We start from the raw sequence: 19,243 nt of genomic DNA, 5'->3' as shown, positions 1-19,243 counted from the left end.
TTTACAATTGCTTCCATGACCACACAAACACAAACAGTCTCTTCTTTTTCTTAACCAATGCACATGCGAAGACTTCCATATGATGCTAGTTCCCATTAACATTTAACAGCCAATATATTATATTATATTATGTAATGTTTAATTTAAGTAGTTGTTGGTGTAGGAAGATACCTGGAAGACAAGGTTCCGTTAGTTTCTTAACTAACTTCAGCAATGAGCCAACATAACTCCACGCGGACTTTTAAAAAGGTATAACTTTCCACTTTCCACCAGTTTTTATTATCCTATAAATTTGTATGCAGCACTTCCTAGTTTTCTTCTTACGTTCATTGCTACGATGTTTCCTTGGTGAACCGCGAGAACTGGTGCGTACATCCACTTCAACTATGATAGTTACACGTACGCTGCTTTGACTCCGAAGGGAAATTTACTTTTAAATTTTTAATTAAGGTCTTGTTTTTAACTTGACGCTAAAGTAAACATAAATATTTCCAAAAAAGAAATGTCTACTACATCAAACCTTGTTCACAAAAAAGTTAGAAGAAGAAAATAAGCTCTATCCATCCTTTAGAAATTTCCAAGCAATGACATACATTTCTTCCAAAATAATTTTGGTTTTTACAATTAGAGGGCGTTTGGATTCAACGTCCAGCGTCCACGTTTTGGATTTTTTTTTTTTTTTTTTTCAGCGTGCCTGTCACTGTTCATTGGCCATGAACAGTGATTTTAGGCCAATGAACAGTATTTTTTACACATTTAAAAATTATTTTGCTACAGTATTTTCAGTTTTCAGTTTTCAGCAATAAGTTCTATCCAAACAGACTCTTAGTGTCGTGATAAATCATAAAGTTGCTTTCTAGAATCTTGTCACCGCCAAAATTGACTCATATAATAGGATCAGTCTTTTAAGAAATAGCAGCTAGAGGAGGAGGGCCACTCGCTTACGTATAATCTATGCACACATACGAAGAATTCCATATACTAGTTCCCATTAACAAACAATACTTAGTTTTTAAGTACGTATATCAAAATTCTATGAACTCACTTTTCAAGCACGTATATCCATCTCCTTTGTTCTTTTCCACTTCTTGAAATTAAAATCCAACTCAAATTTGCTTTCTTCTTCCTCAATTTATATTTTCTTTTGTGTGTTAAATTCTTCAAAAAACTATTTTAATATATTTTTAATACATATCTCTAGCATATTTCCAATGGCTTTTCTGGCCATAGAAAACGCCTCCTCCTCCTCCTCCTCATCTATTCTTCCTTCTTCTACCCCTGGATGCAAATACGACGTGTTTCTCAGTTTCAGAGGCACCGACACCCGTAACAATTTCACAGACCATCTATACTATAGGTTGAAGCAAGTAGGCATATCCACATTTAGGGATGATGAGAGGCTCGAGCAAGGAACAGAGATTAACTCAGGGCTCCTAAGAGCAATAGATGAATCGAAAATCGCTGTTGTCGTTCTATCCAAACAATATGCTTCGTCGAGTTGGTGTTTGATCGAGCTAGCAAAGATTGTTGAGTGCATGACCAATAAGAAGTTGACAGTCCTTCCTGTGTTCCACCATGTGGATCCTAGTGATGTCAGGTATCAGAGAGGGTCTTTCGCGGAAGCTTTTGCAAAACATGAAAATCAATTCAAAGATAAGATTGATGATGTAAAGACTTGGAGAGCAGCCTTGACAGAAGTTGCCAATCTCTCTGGATGGCATCTAAAGGATAAGTAGGAATTTCTTTTCTTTTCTTTTCGAATGATAGTTTTTATTTTTTATTTTAATTCCTGAATTTTCTTATCGTTACTTTCTTTACTTTGCCACACGACATCTTTCTTTTACTTAGCCCCCTGCATATGACAAATCTAGGAAATTATAAGCTCGAATTGGACTTTGGTTGAACAACATCGCATGCATATATTGTTTGTACCACGTACATACTATACACTTGTAGAGTTCCCTTTTTTTTTTTTTTTTTACTGAACGAAGCTTAGATTGTATGTTTGCTGAATATTTTGTCTCTAAATTAATGTATCTAGCTCTGCCTCATCGAAATTGTTGTTCTGCTATATTCTTTGCAGTTCTGAATCAGAAGTTATCAAAAAAATCATTCAAAGAATAAATCGTGAGTTGGATCGTGAAGTCCCATTTGTTTCCGAGCACCTTGTTGGAATGGACTCCCGTGTGAAGGAAATGTTGGATTTATGCTTGGGTGAAAGGTTGAATTGTGTCCGCTTAGTTGGGATTTGTGGAATGGGTGGAATCGGTAAAACAACTCTTGCCCGAGAAATTTATAATAGAATTTTTTGTGACTTTGAAGCTAGAAGCTTTATTGTTGATGTTAGACAAGTGTCTGAAAGTCGAGGTCTAGTTTCTTTACAGCAAACTATTCTTTCTAAGATCCTCATGGGAGCAGAAAAAAATATTTTAGATGTTGAAGAGGGAAAGAAAATTCTAAGGAAAAGGCTCTGCCATAAGAAGGTTATTATTGTTCTTGATGATGTGAGTGATGATAAACAACTAAAAGCATTAGTTGGGAAGGATTGGTTTGGTCCAGGGAGTATAATCATTGTAACAAGTAGAGATAGTCATTTGTTGAACAGTTATTGGGATGGGGTGTTTTATATATATACAGCTAAGGAGTTGAATAATGATGACGCTTTGGAGCTTTTTAGTTTGAAGGCTTTTAGGAAACCTCATCCTCAAGAAAATTATGTGGATTTGTCTATAAATTTTGTGAGTTACGCTAAAGGCCTTCCTTTAGCTCTTACAGTTTTAGGTTCTTCATTGTTTGGTAAAACACTTGATGAATGGAGAAGTGCTCGAGATAAATTAGAAGCAAAACCTAATAGAGCCATTATGGATGTACTTGAAATGAGTGTTGTTGGGCTTGACGATACACAAAGAGATTTGTTCTTAGATATTGCATTTCTCTTTAAAGACATGGACAACTATTGCATAAGAGATACTCTAGAAAGTTTAGGTCACTATACCTACGATATTAGTGTTCTTCAGGACAAATCTCTTATAACCATTGCCGTAGATGGAGCTCTTGGGATGCATGATTTACTTAAAGAAATGGGTCAAGACATTGTTCGTCGTGAATCCCCTGAAGAGCCTGGTAGACGTAGTAGGTTATGGAGCTATGAGGATGTCCTGCATGTATTGACAAGTAATGCTGTAAGTTGACAAGTTTAAACTTGAATTTAGAAAAGTATATATGTTCTTTCAAATTCTTCTAAAAGTTTTCTAATTTCGTTGTTTTTGGTTACTAGGGAACAGAGGTAGTTAAAAGCATAATGCTAAACATGCCTATAGAAGCAAAGGAGCGCTTGAGCGCTGAAGCCTTTTCAAAGATGAAAAATTTGAGATTTCTTAAAATTGGTTATGTGCATCCTCCACAAGAGCTCATTGGAGGTCCTATCCAACTTCCACAAGGTCTCAGTTATCTTTCTAATGAGTTACGCATAATAGATTGGCGTGGATATCCTTTAAAATCCATGCCAACTAGTTTCCAACTAAACAAACTTGTTGAACTAAGAATGCGTTACAGTGACATCAAACAACTATGGAAAGGAATTATAGTAAGATTTCTACTTATGCAAATGTGTTTTTCCTTCATTTTCATTAAGGCATGAGTTTGTCTAATTATTTCTTGGTTTATAACAGATTTTAAATGAGTTAAAACTCATTGACATCAGTGATTCTCAAAACTTAATTGAGATCCCGGACCTTAGTGGAGTCCGAAATCTTAAGCAATTGATTCTCCAACGTTGTACAAGACTCTATAAGATACATGCATCTCTTGGTGATCTCAAAAGGCTTATTCGATTGGATTTCAATGGTTGTAAATGTCTCGAAAGCCTTCCTCACGAAATCAACTTGGAAGCTCTTGAATTTTTCAATCTTAGTGGTTGTTCAAAACTAAAGAAATTTCCATATATTGTGGAAAATATGCCACATCTGTGGAAACTTTATTTGAGTGAGACTGCTATAAAAGATCTATCATTATTAGTGATACACTCAACTTGCCTTATAGAATTGGATCTAAGAGATTGCAAAAACCTTTCAAGTCTCCCTATTGCAATTTGTAGTTTGATGTCTCTAAAAACTCTCAATTTATTTGGCTGCTCAAAACTTGATGAATTGCCAGAAAATTTGGGGAAAATCGAAGGTTTGGAGGTGTTAAACTTGAGTGGAACTGCTATAACGGGCCTACCTTCATCCGTTGTCCACTTAAAAAATCTCAAAGTACTATTTCTCTATGGATGCGTGGGGCTATCATCTAATAAGCTCACGAGGTTTCCTTTAATGCAACCTGGAAGAAGTCCAGATCCCATGGGCATGCTAGAGCGTTCTTTAATAGGCTTATGCTCTTTGACCTCACTTGAACTAAGTTATTGCAATGTTCAGACAATTTCTAATGTTCTTGGGTGCTTGTCATCTTTAGAATTTTTAAATCTAAGGGGAAATAATTTTGTTTGCCTTCCTGAAAGTATCATTCGACTATCTAATCTGAAATGTCTTTATATGGGTGGTTGCACTCATCTTCGAATGTTACCCAAGCTTCCATTAAATATTGAGTATATTGATGCAACAAAGTGTACCTCACTGGAAACATTATCATTAAGACCAGAATACGATTTTCGGCCGAGTTTTATTCTTCTCAATTGCGACAAATTGATCAAGAATCCAAGCTATGGTGACCTAGTTTCAACAATGCTTAGACGTTATATCATTAATATCCAGGTTTGTCTATCTCTCTCCCTCTCTCCCTCTCTCTCACATGTGAAGTTCTGAGCATCATGAATTGTATGTTTCAGGGTCATCAAGATGGTTCTGGTTACCAGGTTGTGATTCCTGGGAGTGAAATTCCAAAATGGTTTAGCCTCCAAAATGTGGGGGATTCAGTAAATCTGCAAGTGCCCTCAGATTTATTAGGTAACAAATTAATGGGAATCGCTGTGTGCGCTGTTTTTGTATTCCGTAAGGATCATCCACTTCACCAACTTCATATTCCAGATTATGGAGATACGATAGGTATGCATTATCTTGGGTGTTCCGTTGGTGGACTTGAAAGAGTGAGGCTTATTTTATCCGATGAATTTGGTAAGATTGAATCGTATCAGCTTTGGCTGCATTATTTTCCCTCTACATGCTTTGGAGCAGACTGGAAAGAAATACTGAATAAAGTCAACGCTAACGGATTCAGCCAAATTGAAGTTAGATTTGATCCCGAAGGTCCAGGATTGGAGGTTACAAAATGTGGGGCCCATCTGGTATCTGAACAAGACATTGAAGACCTAATAAACCAAACTAAGGCTGGACCAATCAATTGCATCATCACTCCTTATGATGAGGATGGTTTTGAGGATTCAGAAAAAGATACAAAAATTAAGCGAAGCAGTGATGACTCTAATGGGAAGGGGCTGGACCTAGTAATGATGAACTACCACACCTAAATCTAATTGAAAATTGGTTTGGGGATTTACACGCACAAGGATAAGGTAATTCTGATTGTGAGGAAGAGGAATCTTAATGAAAGTTATAGCTTTTATGGAATCTTCACTGCCGATCAACTTTTTTCTCTCTGATTTTGTTGTGAGTCCCCATCTTTTCTCCCTCTTACGTGAGATTGTTTGTAGCTGTGTATTTCTTTTTTCTTTTTGAAAATTCATTGCTAATTCTTTTAGTTTGGTAATTTGTTTTCTCATTTTTGCTATATACGGAGAAGTATTTGGACTTTGTTGGAAAGGAGAAACTGTCACATTGCTAGCTGATGAAAAGGCATGTGGAACCGATTGTATGGTGGTCATTTTTGTTCAATTGTGTTGGATGGTATATTCGGAACTCTCTGTTATTGCTCTCTTTTTATAGTATTTACTACAAATTTCCATTGGAGAAAGCAATAGATGCATGGCACTCCAGATTTGTAAAATCAAGTGGAATGAAGAAAACTTGGGCCTCTATTTCCAAGTGAAGTTAAATTGCAGCAAAGTAGATAAAATTATTTGCAAAGCTTTCTTGTTGTGTACAATAGAACTAATGCAACTATTTTATCATTTAGAAGTAGGACAACTATTTTAAAACTTAAAGGACCCGTCTTTTCTCTTTTTTATTTTATTTTATTTTATTTTGACTTCACACCACACCACCCACTGTTTGGTTGATTGGAAAGCTATTGAAATTTTCCTTTTTGGTATTTGTATTTTGTGCTGAGTTTGTCCTTGAATTAGGCCTGAAACAGTTGAATTAGGTTCCTGAGTTCTGACTTGTTTTTCTTATAACAAGCTTCCAAAATATCATTATTTTCTGTTTTCATTTAAACAATTTTATTAAGGATGAAATTTAGCCTAGATTTCCTAATGTGTGTGTGTTTGTATGACAAGTTAGCTCTGTTGATTATTTTCTTTGGATTTAGAATATTAGCAATAGATGGCTACGCTACCATCTATTGAATATCATTCGTTGTGTTCTTGCTGGTCAAAATCAGATTATTGATGTACTCAGCAGTCAGTGTGAAACTTTTGCTTTATTTGTTTTTCCCTGTTTTTAATGTGCTTATTTTTCAATCTGAGCACCTAGCTATCATCCTTGACAATTTGGAATTAGAAACTTCTCATTGTCTTATTTGTCATTTGGGTGTCTTGTTGTTCCATCTAGGTGCACTGATGTGGCTGTCCTATATATTGCATGGGATTATTTCTAGAGTGTTTGAATCAATACAATTGCATCGAAGCTTTAATTGCTAGCAGTTGCACAAGTGCAGGAGCATGGCATTTGTCACTTCATGGGTTTGTTATCTGATTATTTTGGTTTCAATTGTCAACTGATGATTGGCGATAGAGAAAGAAATAAGCAAAATTGTAATGGAAAAGCAAGACCCGATAGAATTAGAAGCTGTGATGAGGAAGTTCTTTTTTGTTTTGATAGGTAATATGGAATTCAAATCAGCTTTGGTGTTCTGTTGATTCCATGCTTAAAGACGGGAAAACAAGCTATAGAATAACCTCTCCTCTGCTTGCACTGCTGCCTTTATTACTTCATATCTAAGTTCATGGTATGTCACTCACCCCATAGTCTTCTGTCATAGATTTATAAAAATAGCACATTGATTTCCTCTTTTCTTTGTGATTTGATTAGATGTAACATTCCCATGCGAAACTTCAACTTACATTACCACTACCCAATTTTTCTTTTTCTTTTTTCCAAAATTTCCAAATTTAACAATTCACAGAAATTTATACCAAAAGTAGGCATTTTCCTTTATTTAAATTTCTTGTCAATCAAATTTTCGAAAGTTGCATACCTACATGATCTTGGACCAGGTGATTTTTTTTTTTTTTGGATGAATGAAAATATATAATTAAGAGAACACTCAATTCAGGTCCACACACAACATCACTGTAGTAACAACAAAACAACTAGTCACAATACACACAAATTTGAAGCAGAACAAAACTTTCGTCAAACTAAAGAAACACTTTCTAACTTTTCCTAATGGCGTCTTGACCCTTACTAGGACATCACATACAAAAAATGGCTTCACTTGGAAAACAGATAATGGAATATTTTAGCTAATACACAGATATCTCTTTATTCAAGATTATTTGAAATTCCCTCTAGCTTCCATCCTTGCACCAATTTCCATTTCTCCAACATCTGCTCCTCACTTTAAATATTCCCTCCCTAAATTTTGCATTTCTCTGACTCCATAAATGGTAAACCACACCCCCATGCTAACTTAAACGAGGAAGCTTTCAGCTTACCTTTTAAACTTTCCAACCCCCATTTAATCCAATTTGTTTCAAGAGAGTCTATGAGGCATCTCTTCATTACTTCCCTCCACAATCTTTTTGACAAAATGCATTTAAAAAATAAATGGACTAGACATTTTATGCAACTTCTATAGAATGAAAACAGAATATCCTCGTATACCCCCACTATAACAATTTATCCCAAATGGATAATTCTTTTCTCATAGCAAGCCAAGTGATGAGTCATGTCTAGAAAAGGCAGTAAAAAACCAAATTAGCTTCTACCAATTAACCTCAGACTACCTCAATTGAATTGGACTCTAGGTTTCTTAGCAGGTATAAATGCTCCCCTTGGCAAAAACCCAAATAGGTCTATCTACTTCTCGAATATCCACAAGAGGAAGTTTGCTTTGTATAAAAACCAAAGAATTAGACTTAAGTGGCTTCCAGACATAGCTTTTTTCCTGCTATACAATTGAAACTTTTCTACAAGACTACTTGCAACATCATATTCTGCTTTGTAACCATACCTAGTATAAAGAATATCATCAGGATTCCACCAATACACTGAAAACTTTTGCCGTAAGACTACTTGCAACATCATATACTTCTCTGTAGTGAATATCATCAGGATGCCATCAATTACACTCTTGATGTTACCTCTTGTATTGTGGTCCATATATTTGGTTTTACAGCTTTCTATTCCTATTGTCTTGTGATTTAATTTTATAAGGGGGGGGGGGGGGGAACAGAAAATCAACTAGCTATACATTTGGATGATTGGGCAAGTTGTTCTTTAGAGATGGATCTTATAGTTGTGTTGCCTTCTCACTAAAGGAGTCCTCAGTCAGCTAAATGAGATTACTAGTATTTATTTAAGTTTTGTCCGTTTGTTTTCTGCAACATAGCTTGCCCAGAATTAGTTGCCTATAGCTCTATATAAGAGCCCAAGTTACAGTCTTAAGCATCCAATCATTTGATTTGCGTAAGTGTAAAGAACCTATGACCTTAGTTTTGTGCTAAATTATCTTTGCATTAAACTAAGTCATGTGTGTTTAAACTTGATTGGCATGTTGTTTTACTCCCAACTCTTTTTACTTCCTTCTTTAACTAATGTTTAGTTGCCACAAAAAGAAAAAAAAAAGGTAAAAAAATCTTTGGTAGCTGGTAGAAAAAAGCTATTTCTACTTTGAAATTGAAAATTAATTGATTGAACTTCAAATAATATTAAATTATGTTGCTTGATCCTTCAGATTAAGGGTTAAGACTAATATCTACATGATGAAGTATTGCCTAATGTCTTCACTTTCACTTTCACATCCTCATAGGAGATTAAGAAAAACTCAAATTTTCAGTTTGTAGCCTATACCAACACCATCTAATGACTTTCCTTGTATGACTGGTCTTCACCACCTTTATTCTCTGTTGCAGGCCTCCTAGAATTTCTGAATTCTTTGAGTCTTCACCAGTTTTGTATTCTATTGATTTTGATTTTTCACTTTCCTAATTTTCTTTTATCTTCTATTCTGTGTAATACTCTTATGTATGCAATCCCTTTACCAGGGTAGCACCTTTTTTCGATCAATGAATTATTTACTTATCAGAAGAAAAAAAATGTTGAAGAAATATTTGATTTGGTTTTTCCATTATAGAGCTATAGCAATTTGCTTGTTTGATAATAATGATAATGCACTAATGCTTATTTACTCTGTATGGTTTTTAGACCCCTTAAACACAAAAAGATTAACCTAGTTATTTAGCCAAGTGATTAACTTAGGTAAATTATACAGATCTAGATTAACACAAGTAAATCATATCATTGACAAGTGCGGATAATAAAGAACAAACGATATGATAACCCAAGAAAATCAAACCGGTAAAAAACCTAGGGAGGATTTAACTTAGCTATCCTCAAGGTAAAACAAGATCCAACTATGAAAGAATTGAAGTTTACACAATAGCGACTTAGACCACTAACATCCTATTGCTGACTCGAGTAGGAAACTTACTATCACGACCACGTGACAGCTTCAAGTCCACAGACTATTTCTTTCTCAAATCCACAACATTCACAAGTACACCACTTGTATTTCTTGAAGTTTTTTATGCAACAACTGAAATGACCATCAAGCTCTCGACATCAATCTTGATCTTGATAACCCTAAGTATGTATGAAGGCAAGCACATCTAGATCTCACAAGAGATTCACACCCACAACATAAACAACTACACTAAAACATGGCTAGGGTTTTCCTATTTATATGAAACATAAAACCTTACATGCCAAATGGGCTTAAGCTGAGTTGGAAAATTCTGCAAAAAAACAATTTGCACGAGCTTCGATCAAAGCCTTATAGAAAGTGAACAATAATTTTTTGCAATTACTCAATTCCAACTTTACATTAAACATACTTTGAGCAGCCTAAATCTAGACTCTAAGTTTTGATCATGGTTTGCCAACATTACACATTGAAGTTCTAATACATTTAGATCCTAAATCCTTAGAACCTAACATACTCCATGGGGTAGACGTTGCCTTTTTCCCTTGCCATTGTTTTGCCAGGATAATTTGTAGCTTCTTGGGATAATCTCTTGATTATTTATATATATATATATATATATATATATATATATATATATATATATATATATATATATATAACTCTTAAAATTTAATTTTACAATATGTTCATGAGAAAAAGCTCTCTTCTTCACTTGTCTTTACAGAACATTTACTCACCGTTTTCAACAGAAAAAATGGTATTAACTTCCAAGGGTGGGACTCAAGATTTTGTTGCTAGAATACCGCCTAGTGTCACAGGTGATGATTTTGGCAGGTATCAAATTCTTGATCACATTCACCACCTCTTGGTGCAATTAGTAATATCTAGCAGCCGTAAATGTTTCAAGAGCCGAGTGCATCACTAATTAATTCTGTAGGATTGTAAAATACTTAAAATTGGATGGGTTGTTGTGATTGTTGCAGTTACTTTATGAACTATAATTCACTTATAGATGCTTACACCTAAGGCATATATGGTATCCTAATTCTCTTAACTTTAACGGTAATTTCAAATCTTTTCATTTTATCCAAACATTTCCACTTCTAGGTTTTGATTTTGAGAAACTTGGCCTTGCCAAGTTAACAAAGTTGAGTGTTATTGGTGTTTTTGACATTTCCTTTTCAGGTTTAATAAGCACTTACACTAATTTATAATAATGATCAGTTATTTGTAATCTAATTTGTTATTTTGTTGGAGTTTCTTGCTTATATATTCTACATTGAACTGCATTCTCACTATTTTTAGATTCAAATATTGAAATTTGAAGTTGCTTGCATTTCAGGATCCAGTGACAAAACATGGAATTGGATTTGTAATGCATGAAAATGCAGGAAGTGGAGCTTGAGTCTTAAAGTTTTGTATTTTGGTTTTTTGTTCAAGTGAATTTGTAGAATACAGTGTTAATCAAGAGATTGTGAACTACAAACATAGTGTTTGAGGTGTCATTTGGAAGATCAATAATTGTGGAACTTCATCATTTGTTGTATTGGTCTTCCATTTTACCTCATAGTATTGTCTGGTCTGTTTTCAGATTCAGTATACCGGATAATGTCTGAATCATATGAACTTCAAAGGTTCAACGGTTGCTGTGGACTTAGCCATTCCAAAGGTGTGCTATTATTTAATCTGCTTCTTGTATTTAAAACTTAATCAAGTTTATGTTATGTTGATGGTAGACCTGTATGTTCCTCCTGCTGATGTGCCTGTTATATAGGAGTAATGCTTGGTTAGCATTTCAAGAGATTGTTTGGATGCAAAAAAGATAAAGGCTTAAAATTTTAGTAGAAGCGAAGTGCAATTTCTTTTAGCCGCTAAACTTAAAACTTTTCCTTCAAATGCTTGTTCCCATTAACAACCAATATATTAGTATACGGTTTAACAATTTAATTTAAATAGTTGTTTGGCCAGGAAGATACCTAAAAGAGGAGGGTCATGTAACACAAATTCTAATAGAAAATGAATTGTTGACCATTAAGTGCATGTTTGTTTCGGCTTTTGTAGCCCCAAAATGCGCGTTTTGAAAAAGTAAACGCTATTCTTCCATTCGGTGAGTTGACAAAGTTGACTTTAATGTAAAGCTGTGTTTCTCTGCTCTTCACATAACGTGCATAAATATTATGGGTGTCTTCAGACCATTTTGGAAATGTGGACTGCGCGTTATCAATGTATCCGTTAGACCACTGGTGATGTTACGAAATTGCCCTTGCTTTACCCTTTCTTAATTTACCTTTCTTTCTCTCTTTTTCTCATGCATTCCTCACAGAGCCTCTCATCTCTCATCTCACTGCTCTGCCCTCTCTCAAGACTCATCACGCCAGCCTCAAAGCCTTGTTTATTTATTCAAGGTACTACCTAACAGAGGGTTGAGATGAATAGAAAAAAATATATATTAATAAAAAAAATTGAAAACCTATATTTTCAGGAAAAAAGAACCAGTTGTAGCGGCGGAGAATTTTTCGTCGATGTTGACGGAGAGATCGAAGTGCGTGAGCAATGGAGGGAGGTGTTGTACCACCTTCGTCTTCTCCGATGGCTCTTTCATCGATTTCGTCCCCAAATCTCTCTCTCTCTCTCTCTCTCTCTCTCTCTCTCTCTCTCTCTCTCTCTCTCTCTCTCTCTCTCTCTCTCTCTCTCTCTGTTTTATTTTTTCTCTTTATGTGTGTGTGTGTGTGTGTGTGTGTTTGTGTTTGGGTGAGGAAGAAGACCTGAAGAAGAGAAGACAAGAACACTAGTGGAGGAAAAGTAAAGTTTTTTTATGGGAATGGGGGAAGAAACAGGTGGATGAGAAAAAAGGGAAGGAAAAAAACATTTGGTGGTGAGTGGGACATATAGAGATGATGAAGGGAAATTTATTAAATAAAAATTACAATTGTGTTAAAACACAACAAATTTTCATAACAGTTGAGGTATTAAATATTTCATATGTCAAAATAACATTAAATAAATTAATAAAATATTAGACTAGGATTGACCACAACTTTCATAACAGTTGAGGTATCAAATATTTCATATGTCAAAATAAAATAAAATAAAATAATAAAATATTATACTAGGATTGACCACAACTAAAAACAAAGAGTATTGTAAACATATTGTGACATTTTATTATATTTCTAAATTTTTTAAATTAGTACTATTTTTTTTAGAAAAAAAATAGTGCTATTGACAGAATATTTTTATAACAATTTCATAATAAAGTTTCCATAATAAGTTGTTATTGGTTCTCATCTAAACCTACTAGTGACATTATTATTATTTTTTTTTCCTACCATTAACAACTTGTCATATAAACTTTATTGTGAAATTTTTGTGAAAATAATGTGTCCATAGAGGTAATTAAAACAAAGAATTCTCTTTATATATATCTTGTCCTTTTTGGTAATTTACAACTCAAACTGTCACTTTTATAAGTATTAGTCAAACACTCAGTTTTTTCAAAAAGCACTTTTTAACAGTTTTTACCAAATACTCAGCTTTTTCAAAAAGCCCAGTTTCATACCGCACTTTTTGAAAACTCCACTTTTTCAAAAAGCCCAGTTTCAAAAAACTGAACCAAACTCACCCTAAATGCTGCTCCCTTGCCTCATAGTGTCCATTCAAAATACACGACATTTCAAGTGGCCTTCTGAGTTTATCAATCTAAATCTGTAAACTCATTGTTCAAGCACATCAATTTCCTTTATGCCTTTTTTTCCATCAATATCGTCTTCCTTTGTACAGAAATACGATGTCTTTCTGTATTGTGTATATCTGCACACAAATTGGTCTTCCATTTAACCCCATAGAATATTTGGTCTGTTTTTTAGTACTTATGTCTGAAATTCATGAACTTAAAGATTCTACGGTTGCTGTGAACTCAGCAACTCCAGAGGTGTGCTATAATTTAATTTGCTTTTTGTGTTGAAAAATCAAATCGTCTCTTTTAAGGTGATATTAGACCTGCATGTTCCACTTGCCAAAATTTGTTCATGCATAAATTGGCACTAGCTGTTGTATAGGAGTAACGCTTGGTTAGCATTTCCTAAACTAATTTCTTCCCCAGCTGAAAAGGCAAAACAAAGCAAATAAATAAAATGTCCTATCTATTGATGGTTTTAACTGGTGTTAAGAAGCTATTAGGATGAATAAGGTAATAATTTCAAAAGAAGCAAAATGTAATTTAGTTTGGAAATTCATTGCCTTTGCACACTAATTTTATTGTGAATACTGTGATATAGTTTGCCAATCTATGTTTATCATACAAAATCAACATGCAACAAAGCAAGTCCGGATAATTTAGGACTTGAACATGGCAAGAGCACAATTATGGGAAAGATATAGAAAACTATTTGAATGAATTATAATAAAATTCTCCTTAATACAGTTAACATATTTTCTTTCATACACGGTAGTTATTATATCATCCAATAACAGCCCCTCTGCATCCATGATCATTAAGACCACCTCACATATTGGCATTGCAGCATAATTGCTTCAACTCAATTAGTCAATTGCCATCACCATTATCTTTACAAGTGTTTCTCAAAAAAAAAAAAAAGTATCTTTACAAGTGGTAAGTGGTAACTATTTAGTTCAAAAAATTGTTGGATGGAGGCCAAGTGGGCCTAGAATAGGTTGAGTCTCAATTGGCCCGTTGGCACTAAATTGCCACATTTATAAAGCACACTAAGATATTTTGTTTGGAAATAATATTCCGATAAATCATAAAGCTTTAAAATTTAAATTTCTCAACCTATTATTAAACAAAAGGTCGGTGCCCTTAAGTGTCATTTACCAATAGACAATTTTTAGAAATTTTTTATACTACTTTTATTGGATATATAAAGAGCTGGAAAAAAATAATTTTTTCTTTACCCATAAAAAGTTTTGAAATAATATTTCATAAAACAACGTCCATCTATTATTTAAAAAAAAAGGAAAAACATAAATAAAATACAGATACTACTCCTTCTCAATTATCATTAAAAAGAAAAAAGAAGAAGAAAAAACAACTTCTCAATTATCATAAAAAAGAAAAAAAAATTTATCAAAAAAAGAAAAAGACAACAAGAACCTAGACAACCCGCGACGTGTTGGCTTCCTGTACGCTGCAACATGGCTCTATTTAAATCTCTCTAAACCCAATGTCGATGATTCCTACCTTCTTTATATATGTATCTCAAAGGCGAAACTACACTATTAGTCCCTGAAGTTTACCCTATGTGCGCAATTGGTCCCTCAAGTTTGAAGCGAGCACAATTAGTCTCTTAAGTTTTAAAACTGAGTTGTATTGGTTCTTTTACTAACTGCTGTTAACGGTGTTACTTATGTAGCTAACAGAATAATGATTTGACATTTTTTTAATGACGTGGCATGTTTTTAATTAAAAAAATTACAAACTAAATTTACATGGGGGAAAAAATATTCACGGGTAAATTAAAAAAAAACTCTCTCTCTCTCTCTCTCTCTCTCTCTCAAGAAAACACCATGCCTTCTCTCTCTTTCTTCTTCACTCTCACTCTCTCTTCCCTCCTCCAACTAACAACCTCACTCCCAACCCAACTGGCGTCACATACTCCATCGCCACCTCCACCACCAAGCCGTCGTCGCCGGACCAAATCGTTGCCGCCCTCTCCACTCTCAAACTCAACTCCCTTCACATCCTCAACCCAGACCCAACTCTCACCTGCACCTTCACCTACACAAACACCCCTCTCCTCCCCACGATCCCCAACTCCCTGATCCCTCCCATCTCCTCCAACCGCTCTGTCGTGCTTCGCTAGCTCTACCTCCACTTCGTCCCCTTCTACCCTTGTGCCAAAATCACCACCATCTCCGTCGGCCACGACTTCCTCGACGAATACTCCTCCCCCCCCCTGCCCTCTCCTCCTGCCTCCTCCCCACCATTTGAAACGTTCACCTTGTCCTTCGCGACCTCGGCATCCACCGCATCTCGGTCTCAACCACCTTTGCTTTCGTCAACATCATCTCCACTATGTTCCTGCCTTCCTCCTCCGAGTTCCGACCCCCTGCCTTCGAGAGCTTCATCAAGCCACTGCTCTAGTTCTTGCGTGACACCAACTCCTCATTCCTGATCAACATCTACCGTTACTGGGAAAAAATATTCGCGGGTAAATTAAAAAATTACTTTCCCATGAATATTTTTTCCCATATGTAAATTTACTTTGTAATTTTTTTTAATTAAAAAAATGCCAAGTTAGCCACATAAGTAACACATTTTACAGCCATTAGTAAAAGGACCAATACATCTCAGTTTTAAAACTTAAGGGACTAATTGTGCTCGCTTCAAACTTAAGAGACCAATTGCGCACACAGGGTAAACTTCAAGGACCAATAGTGTAGTTTCGCCTATCTCAAACAACGTGTTCAAGTTGGATGAGACTAGACTATAATTATTGGATTCAGAGGCCTTCAATTCAGAATAATATCTCGTAGTTCTATGGCGTCGTTTTGATCTAGGGTTTTGCATCGTAATCAATTCTGAGTGCATTAACCATGTCAGATTGCAAAGTTTACATTGGTAAGTTCCATTTGAATTCCTTTTCACCCCGAAAGCCTTATTGAATTTTTTTAATTTTGCTTTGCTTGGGTTGGTTAGAAAGCTTTAAAATTTTTGATTTTTGGTTTTTGAAAACCAAATTGCTAAAATTGAATTTTGCATGTAATAGTTCATTAGGCTCCTTTTGATTTGAATGCTTTTTTATTTTTTGGGTTTCTGGGTCCCAAAATTTGAAACTTTTAGTTCATTATTCTATGTTTTCATTTAAACTGTTTGATTTTAGATATGAAGTTTAGTGTAGAAATCTCTGTGTATGTGTGTGAACAGTGAGTTTGAGTTTGTAGAGTAAAGCTGTGTGTTATTGATTTATTTCCTTAAAATTATTTGTAGTTAATGGATTCTCTATTATCAATTGAATATCATTAGTTGTGTTATATCTGGTCAGAATCATATGTATTGATGTACTTCAACTTTTATTCATTTAATTAATTTGTTTGTTTTGATTTTTAATTAATTTGTCTGTTTATCACACTTTAATTATGTGATTATTTCATCCCACGTGCGTGCGCATCATCTAAGTGTCAATGTAAGTGTTGTCTATACATAAGTTTTTGGGTGGAATGCAGGTGTTTATTTTTGTAGTTTTTGAAGATGTACCAAATAAAGCATTAAGCCTGTGATATACTTAATTTTTTCCTACTTTTTGTATGGTTTTTTATTCTGATACATTCATTGATATGAAAAAAGCTACCTATAAAAAAAATTGATATGAAAAGATCGTATTTGATTCAAATTTGTTAGGTTCTAAGACCTTTAGGTTTAAATGTATTAGAACACTAATTTGTAATGTTGGCAAACCATGATCAAAACATTTTAGTCTTGTTTAGACTGCTCAAAGTATGTGTCTTATATGTAAAATTGGAATCGAGTTGCTGCAGAATTTACTGTGCAATTCTGCCTGGCTCGATCAATCGAGAATTAGACTCGACCGATTGAAGCTCGTGCAGATTGTTTTTCTGCAGAATTTTCCAACTCAGCTCAAGCCCATTAAGAATTAGGATTTTAGATCTATTTCTCCCACTATATAAAAGAAATACAAAGCACGTTTTTAAAGGCTTCTAAGAGAGAGAAGAGGGTGCCTCTTTTTGGATCTAGGGTTTGTATCCAAAAGCTCTCTAGAGTCTTTTTTTTTTTATTGTTATTTGTGTGAATCTCTTGTGAGATCTGAGAGGTGCTTGCCTTCACACAAGCTTAGGATCACTAAGAAGGAGATTTTTTCAAGAGTTTGATAATTATTCAATTGTTGCCATAAGAGCTAAAAGATACACAAGCGGGAGTGCTTGTACTTGCTGGAGAATCTAAGAAAAAAGGAGTCCGTGGTCTCGGAGCTTGCACATGGTCGTGTCAGTAAGTTTTCTACTGATGGGTAGCAATAGGATGTTAGTGGTCTAAGTCGCTATTGTGTAAACTTCAATTCTTTCATAGTGGATTCAGTTTTACTTTGAGGATAGCTAGGTTAAATCCTCCCCAGGTTTTTTATCAATTTGGTTTTCCTAGGTCATCATGTCTTTGTGTTTTTTATATTCCACACTTTACATTGATATGATTATATGATTGTGTTAACCTAGATCTAAAATTTGGATTAAGTAATAACTTGGCTTGTTAACTAGGTTAATCCAATTGTGTTAAATGTCTAAAAAACTCTTACAAAATTGTTAGTGAGGCAGGGCTTCTTTTGCCTTTGTTCTAACATGGTTATTATTCGTTTTCTTACAAAGGTAATCTAGATGAGAGGGTGAGTGATAGGGTCTTGTATGATATATTGATTCAAGCAGGGCGGGTGGTAGACTTGTACATTCCCTGAGACAAGGAAACAAAGGTTTTGCGTTTGTAAAATATGAATTTGCAGAGGTTGCAGACTATGCTGTCCGGCTTTTCTCTAGCCTTGTGTCCCTCTACAATCAAACACAGGACTATATTTCTCATCACTGTAATCCTTAGGTTACTATCCATCAAATGTGCTACACAACAAGCCATGCGAGCAAGCGGCTTTTACACAAGTTGCTAGTATTGCCCGATGGGATTTACAACATAAAAGTAATATTTTCTTTTCTAATAATAATGTTACTTGTTATTGTCACTTTAAGTTTTTCACAGTCCAAATTTGGTACTTTTTGTTCCATAGATATTTAATGAATCAAAACTCATTATAGATTTGTTGAGAGTACCTAGTCTAGATTTGTTGCTTAAGAATAATTTAATTCTTGGTTTTTATGTTCAGCATATGTCCTCTATTCATGCAAGATAATTCTTGTGGTGGTTAGTTCTCTCTCGCTCTCTCTCTTTGTTAGGAGCCTTAACTGTCTATATTATTTTACCCTCCTACCCAACTGGAACTTAAAATTTTTAGTTTTGGTAAAATTTTTCCATGCAATCGGGAACTTCTGGTTGATGATTACCTAAGTTTCTACTTCTCTCACTAAACAGGCGACTAATATTCTACGTGCATTGGTTTATTGAGCAATCATTGACCTCACTTTTAGTGTTAATTTGATAATGCGTAAGATTGTAGAGATTCGTTGTGTTTTCCGGTTAACTGTATATTGTATGGTGGGTTTCTGCAACTTGGCAACCAATTGGTTTCCGTTATGGTTGTAGGATCACAAGGCAAGGCATTCTCTTGGATTTGGCTGTCATATTTGGCTCCTCAAAAGAATCTTAGGTGTTGAGCTGCTGGACAATTAAATTTAATCAAGGTAGGTAGAGGAAGTGTATCTAATATTCATGCTACCAGAACATGCTTATGGCTCAATATACCCATAATGGAAGGACAACTGAGGTTCAAGTTGCTACCCCATAGGAAATTTCTGTTCCTAGCTTAAAAGAATGCTTTTCTTCACATGGATTACTCTCTTTTTGGTA

General features: G+C 34.8%; 1 protein-coding gene and 1 long non-coding RNA gene across 2 annotated transcripts; both read left to right on the top strand.

Annotated features, from left to right (window-relative positions):
* Nucleotides 1-1,005: 1,005 nt before the first annotated feature.
* Nucleotides 1,006-18,911, top strand: LOC142618512 (TMV resistance protein N-like). The gene is made up of 6 exons (XM_075791457.1): nt 1,006-1,732; nt 2,084-3,182; nt 3,278-3,586; nt 3,672-4,751; nt 4,826-5,509; nt 18,809-18,911. Exons 1-5 carry the CDS (start codon nt 1,212-1,214, stop codon nt 5,462-5,464), a joined length of 3,648 nt encoding a protein of 1,215 aa, XP_075647572.1. The 5' UTR covers nt 1,006-1,211; the 3' UTR covers nt 5,465-5,509; nt 18,809-18,911.
* On the top strand, nt 6,871-11,457 carry LOC142618288 (uncharacterized). Its single transcript, XR_012841238.1, has 3 exons — nt 6,871-7,062; nt 10,512-10,596; nt 11,105-11,457. It is a non-coding gene; the product is annotated as an uncharacterized LOC142618288 (long non-coding RNA).
* Nucleotides 18,912-19,243: the final 332 nt, after the last annotated feature.

This window comes from Castanea sativa, chromosome 12 (genome assembly GCF_040712315.1).
Source record: "Castanea sativa cultivar Marrone di Chiusa Pesio chromosome 12, ASM4071231v1".
Taxonomy (NCBI): domain Eukaryota; kingdom Viridiplantae; phylum Streptophyta; class Magnoliopsida; order Fagales; family Fagaceae; genus Castanea; species Castanea sativa.
Note: the sequence above shows the minus strand (reverse complement) of the source record. Positions and strands in the feature narration are given on the sequence as shown.

Coding starts and splice junctions, on each gene's coding strand:
- LOC142618512 (XM_075791457.1), top strand. CDS start 1,212: ATGGCTTTTCTGGCCATAGAAAACGCCTCCTCCTCCTCCTCCTCATCT. Junction 3,587..3,671: donor AACTATGGAAAGGAATTATA/GTAAGATTTCTA, acceptor GGTTTATAACAG/ATTTTAAATGAGTTAAAACT. Junction 4,752..4,825: donor GTTATATCATTAATATCCAG/GTTTGTCTATCT, acceptor TGTATGTTTCAG/GGTCATCAAGATGGTTCTGG.